The 6837-nt window shown below is 42.5% G+C and overlaps 1 protein-coding gene across 1 annotated transcript in view; it reads left to right on the forward strand.

Moving 5' to 3' along the window:
• Positions 1–346: 346 nt before the first annotated feature.
• Positions 347–6837, forward strand: part of CWH43 (cell wall biogenesis 43 C-terminal homolog) — a gene marked incomplete at its 3' end in the record, with an annotated part of 29687 nt that continues 23196 nt past the window's right edge. The window contains exons 1-2 of the mRNA XM_015412869.1: positions 347–389; positions 4851–5042. Coding sequence (XP_015268355.1) covers positions 347–389; positions 4851–5042 — 235 coding nt within the window. The remainder of the gene's footprint in view (positions 390–4850; positions 5043–6837) is intronic.

Below are 6837 nucleotides of genomic sequence, written 5' to 3' on the forward strand. Positions count from 1 at the left end.
GTAAAAGAGGTGAATGGCCTGAAGAGTCCTATTAATGTTCTCCATTCTCACCTGTGCCAAATACCTGCTGTTTGCTTCCTTCACAGAAGTTGTGTCTCCTTCCTTTGACACTAGATGTTGCTCTTGGGCTCAGGTGGTTTTTGGTCTAGCCCACAAGAAAACAATTTTACAATAGGTGTGGACTGTGTAGGACAGGTGTTCCCTTGAGCACGAAAGTCTAGCTCTCGAGAGACGTGGCATGGTTTACCGCAAAAGCATAAATTAATGTTAGAAGAAAGCCTTTCCTTGGGTCCTCTGGGCTTGTGCAATAACTTCTGGACAGTAAAAGGAAATCTATAGTGAAACAATGGTTTTCCTTTGGAAAGAAATCCTGGTGGAAACACTCCTGGGTATGTAATATTTCCAACATATGCTGAATATTTAATTGCCATGAGATAATGATACCAAATAGTTTTTTTTTAAATTCAGTTTTATTTTAATGTCTGTGAATTTGATTCGTCACGCCAGATAGAGACTGGTGTTTGTGTCCCTATGTTGACAAATATATACTTAATAAATGATTGCTTTGAGACCAAGCGTTCCACACTATGAGTGTCAGAAAAAGCACATAAAAGCTTTCATGCTAAATTGCCAGTTAATTAGTATTAACATATTTGTGGATTCCAGGAAATCAAAGATGGTGTTGTAGTTGCTGAGATGGTAATTTAGCAGATTGCTCGCTAGTAGTTAGAAGAAACCAGTTGTTATCGCTTTAGTTTAGAACAAATGACTGAGAATGTTTTCTTTCAGGAGAGAGTAACCTGCAAAGTGGGTCTAGAATTAGTGCTTTACTCTGTGTGTGTGTGTGAATTCAGAGACAGAGAAAGTTGTGCATAAATCACGGGTAAAGGCTGCAAACCCCTTCATTTAAGACTACATATGCCCCAATCATGTATAGAATGGGAAACAGTTCCAATTCAAAGAGTCCCTCTCTCTCTCTGAAGTGACTCACTTCTGGTATCAGACCACACCTGGAGATAAAAGGAGTCCTAGTGATGGATTGTTGAAAACTAAGCTGTAGGAGGAAACAGAGAGTGATTGTATAGGGGCTACCCTGACAACTAAAGTTAAACAACATTGTGAAACATGTTCAAAGAAAGCATTGTCAATAAGCAAATGTCTGGGGCCCATTATACACGAACAACTTACTGCAGATTTTCTGAGCAGTAAATTTTAAGCTTGACTTCGGGTTCTGTTCCCTTCTTATGCACCATTCTTTTTCCTCCAGTGTATTCATTCTGCAGCTACACCTTTAAAAATGCACTTCTAAATCGGGGAGGAACGTCGCTTGTGATGTGTGGGCGGCGGCATCCAAAGTTAAAAAAAAATGCAGTTGCCCTATTGCATCTGTGCAGTCACGTCCAGCAAGAACCTTTCATTTCATAGAATCATAGAGTTGGAAGGGATCTTCGTTGCCCTCCTCTGGAAACGTTCCAGTGTCTATATCCTTCTTAAATTGTGGTGCCCAAAACTGAACACAATACCCTAAGTGTGGTCTAACCAGAGCAGAGTAAAGCAATACCATCACTTCGCATGATCTGGACACTATACTTCTGTTGATACAGCCCAAAATAGCATTTGCCTTTTTAGCTACCGCATCCCACTGCTGACTCATGTTCAGTGTATGGTCCACTAAGACCACTAGATCCTTTTCACACATACTACTGCCAAAAGTATTATGCATTTGATTTTTCCTACCTAAAAATCCTAAATCCTCATGGTTCAGGTTTTGCACATGCATTTTAGTGTTAGTTCATTGAATGAAAGGGAACAGAAAGGAAGTCAGGCAAAGGGGGAAAACCCATTGTTGAAACTGACCAGACTTTTTCTGTAACTGAGAAGCAGCCACGAAGCCCCATTGCAAAGCACTCTCGCTGCTATGTTATCGGCCACTATGAAAAATGGGAAAGAGTCACACAATCTCATAATATGAGGGAATGTAATGAGTGTATGGAATGCATGGTAGAACCCACTGACATTGCAAGCTGTGATAGTTGGCAACACAGGGGTGTGTGCTCCGTGCAACCACAGCGGCAGGAGAGGGCAGCCCAACTGGGCTTGCTGTGTGTGCAGGGAGCCAGTGGCTCCCTGCAGTCACAGCTCTACATTGCCTCCTACCACCCGGTTTAAACTGGATGGCAGGAGAGGGCAGCCCAGCTGGGGGTAATTCCTTTTCTTTTTTTTTACAGTGATCTGATACTAGTGTTAGTCTCATTTCATTAGACTCAGATCGCTTGCAAAAAATTTAAATGTAAAACAACGAGGGGCACACCAATGAATGTTGGAAGGTACAGAGTGTGCAGAATGATCTGGATGTGGGCATGGACATGGTTTATGAGGGGCTAGGGGAAGATTGAGGGAGAAAAATCCAAGGGAATCTGTATGCTTTTGAACTGGAAGTGAAACAAGGGAAAACCTGGCACAAAAGCACTCTCAGGAAATCCAGGGAAACAGCAAATGGGAAACAAACAGAGCCCTGAAGGGAGGAAAAATAATGCAGAACAAAAAAGAAAACCCAATGGACATGCACGGTGAAAGCGAGGCAAAACACCCATGCATAATAGGCCTGGGAGACCTGAAGGGTGTGTGGGTTTTTTTCTTTCTAAGAAAACCCAGTTTTCTAAGATTTGCATCCTTGAGAAACTGACTAAAACATACTATAAATTATAACAATGTATTCATTGTTTACTGTGACTACAACAGGCTTTACTTTAACCCCACTCCCCCAGCATTTGGAGGTTACCTTACGTTTGTGTAGATAACCAAAGCATACAAAAGTGCTTAAATCCCACAAGTTTCAAGGTACTTAACTCTTTACTCAACTAATAAGACTTTACAGGGTTTGATTTTGGGTGGATCATTTCCTAGAAAATTTTATAACTAATATATCAATGAAAGCCATGCTGTTACATGTACTCTAGTATTTTAGAAACACTACTGGGGTTAGGAGCAATTCATTCTTGGGGTTTAGGGTTTGCACTAGAGACTACTTTGGATGACGACTAATTTTTGCTTAGTCTGTTCTAACACGTGTAAGGAAGTTTGTCTCCTTAAAAAAACAATACTAGACTCCCATTGGGCCAGGTGGTTGTAGCAGATAGGTAGATTTCCTCCTCTTTCATGCCCTCTCTTTTATGGCATAGTTTAGCCCTTGACTCATATGCTTCCAAACATCATGCCTTGCACAACAGTCTTTCCCAAAAGCAAAAGAACAATGCACTCTCTGAAATCTACCTGCTTTGGCACTATGTCAAGATAATCTCTTCCAAGGAAGTGGCTCAAGTTACAAATGTGTATAGCTCTATGGAGCTGTACGAAAAAAGTCAGTAAATGTCTTTTTTTTTAATTTGGAGATTTCAGAAATAAAATTTGCTGTTCAACGTTGTGTCAAAGCCTCCCAGCATCAAGAAGCCACAATGGGTTAATTGGCCAGCAGCTCATCAGTAGATGATTGTCTTTTTGGAAAGTTTTGCTGTCAAGTCACAGCTGAGAATCCTGTAGAGTTTTGAAGCCGAGAGACATTCTGAGGAGGTTTGCTATTGCCTGCCTCTGCATGGCAGCCGTGGACTTCTTGGTGGTAAAGTAAAAGGTAAAGGTTCCCTTGCTCGAAAGCCAGTCGAATCCAACTCTAGGGTTGCGGTGCTCATCTCCGTTTCAAAGCCGAAGAGCCAGCGCTGTCTGAAGACGTTTCCGTGGTCATGTGGCCGGCATGACTAAACACCAAGGCACATGGAACGCTGTTACCTTCCCACTGAAGTGGTACCTATTTATCTACTTGCAATTTCTTGCTTTCGAACTGCTAGGTTGGCAGGTGGGCTCCCATCCAAATACTAACCCTGCTTAGCTTCCAAGATCCAACAGGCATGGGCTAACCTGGGCTACCTAGGTCAGGGCAGATGATGGCCTACCTCCTGCCTTTTCATATTTGATTAGAGTATACAACAAAAGATCATTCATTCATTTATTCATTCATTCTTCATTCAAAGAAGAATAGAGAGTTCAGTGACTCTCAGTGCAATCCTATGCAGAATGAGTCTAGCCAATTAAATCAATGGGCTTAGGCTGGAGTAAAGCTCAAGTGGTTAAGACGCTGAACTGCAGGCTGTGGAAGGTCAGAAGTTCAGCAGTTCGAGACCCAGGTGCCGCATGACGGAGTGAGCTCCCGTCTCTAGTTCCAGCTCCTGCCAACCTAGCAGTTCGAAAGCAAGAAATTGCAAGTAGATAAATAGGTACCACTTCAGTGGGAAGGTAACAGCGTTCCATGTGCCTTGGTGTTTAGTCATGCCGGCCACATGACCACGGAAAAGTCTTCAGACAGCGCTGGCTCTTCGGCTTTGAAATGGAGATGAGCACTGCAACCCTAGAGTCGGACTCGACTGGCTTTCGAGCAAGGGAACCTTTACCTTTAAATCTGCATAGGATTGCCCAGTAAGACACCCAGAGCAATCAAAACTGCATGGCTAGAAAGGAATAGTATGCTTGTAATGTACTGTTTTTTTCACATGTGGCACCTTAATAGTATTAATAAAACTAAACAAGACATGCTCCGGAGAATGTGTAACATTTATGTTTCCCTTTATTTCAGGTTATGTTTCCTGGTCTCTTTATCATGCCTTTCCACCGATGATCTATTATCATAGGATTGCCCAGTAAGACACCCAGAGTAATCAAAACTGCATGGCCAGAAAGGTATAGTATGCTTGTAATGTACTCTTTTTTTTCACCCTAATGTGGCACCCTAATAATATTAATAAACCTAAACAAGACATGCTCCGGAGAATGTATAACATTTATGTTCCCTTTTATTTCAGGTTATGTTTCCTGGTCTCTTTATCATGCCTTTCCACCGATGATCTATTATTTCCCTTTACAAACCTTAAAACTCACTGGAGTAGAAGCTTTTGCTCTTGTTTACCTCTCTCCTGTATTATTAACAATTGGTCCATTTTGGAGGTTGGCTAACAACAAGTATATTCTGGCTTTGTTGAGGCTGATTACAATTGGTAAGTTACACTTGCATAGATTTAAAGTGTCTTTAAATGTCTCCTCAAAAGTAAGCAGCAATATCAAAAATTTCAAACTATATAGATACATAAATGTACTGCAGTGGAGAATAATTTCCCATCAGTCACCATTTCCATTACAAGATAACTGTGATCCTGCAAATTCCTAATACTATTCAAATGAAAAGACAATTGAATATAATGGAAAGTGAATAAAGGGACGGTTATAAGGAAGTACAGTTGCTAAGATGTTCCACTTGAAATCAGCAGAACATCTTTCCAAATTTCAGGTAATGGGGTTTGCAGTGCAATCTTACGAACATTTTCCTGGGTATAAGCCCCACTGAATAGACCTGAGTAAGATTCTGAGTAGAGCTGCTTAGGATTGCTCTGTTAGTATTGCACTACCTCATTGACTTTAAGTGTGAACTGTCAAGAAAGTGGCTTTGCCTTAGCAGTTCCTTGTTTTTTCAAAACTTTGGTTCAGGCTTCAGGCCTAGTAAAAGTTACTGAAGGTCTCTTTCTGAGAGGTAAATGTCAGGCTGACTTATAAGTTCATAGAGAGAGAGATAAGGAGATGAGATGGACACAGGTGCAGATGAGAAGATGGGGCCTAGGGTTGTCCGGTCCCCCTTGGCCACTGGCAGGGGATGGGAGGGTAGTGTCGCCAGATCCAGGTTGGGAAACTCCTGGCGACTTGGGGATGGAGCACGTGGAGGACAAGGACCTCAGTGGGGTACAATGCCATAGAACCTGCCCTGCAATGCTTCCATTTTCTCCAGGGGAACTGATCTCTGTAGTCTGGAGATAAGCTATAATTCCAGGGGATCCTCAGGTTCCACCTGGAGGCTGGCATCCCTAGGCCTAAGAGCTTTGAGGTTAAAAAACCAGGAATTAGGGTTGCCAACCTCCCCGGTTTGTCAGGGGTCCCCCATTTTTTTGGGGGGTGTCTACCCGCCGCCCCCAACACTCACAGCCACCCCTCTTCCTTCTCTCTCTCTCGAGCGGGGTGGCTGCCTTTAAGTTCATGGAGTCTGCATTTCCTCCCAAGCCCTATCTCCGCTTGAGATCAGGCTTGCAGGGAAATGCCAGCTCTGTGCACTTAAAAGGGAGACGCCGGCTCTTTGCTCTTAAAGGGGAAACGCCAGCTCCATGTACTTAAAAGGGAAACACCGGCTCCTTTATGTGCAGGTGTAACGATTTCATGTTTATTTGTGTGTGTGTCTTTAAAAGTTTGGTTTACATTGCTGTGTGAAAGTCTAGTGTGGTTGAAACAGGCAAGTGGTGTGATTGGTGAGTGACAGAGAGGGGGAGGGGTTTTGGAATGGATGCTGTGTGGATGATTTGAATGTCTATCAGGAGTGACTGTTAGAGTGAGACAGTTAAACAGACAGTTGAGGAGTCAGTCAGCAGAGAGTGCTGTGTAAAAGCAGTTGATATGAGTTGGTCCTGAGATTTCTGTGAGAAGCAGAAGTCAGTTAAGTTCTGTCTCTGAGTTGAAGGAGACTCAGCCCTGTGTGTGAAAAGAGTGACATTTAAGTCTGTGTTATAGGAGAAAATTACAAGCTGAGAGTCTAGGAAAAAGTACAGTGAAAAGTGTTACAAAGTTGCCTATGAAATATCCCTGTCAGTGGAGAGAGGCTTGTGAGAGACACCAAGCCATGGTTCAAATCATTCCCAGTTCTGTTTACATTGTTTGCCCTCGTGTTGATGCTTTCTTTAAATAAATCCTATTTCCTTCAAGTATACCAGCTCAGCAAATAATCCTTCCTCAGACCACATAGACCTTCATGAA

The sequence above is a fragment of the Gekko japonicus genome, unplaced genomic scaffold (genome assembly GCF_001447785.1).
Source record: "Gekko japonicus isolate JY-2015 unplaced genomic scaffold, Gekko_japonicus_V1.1 scaffold1332, whole genome shotgun sequence".
Classification (NCBI taxonomy): Eukaryota; Metazoa; Chordata; class Lepidosauria; order Squamata; family Gekkonidae; genus Gekko; species Gekko japonicus.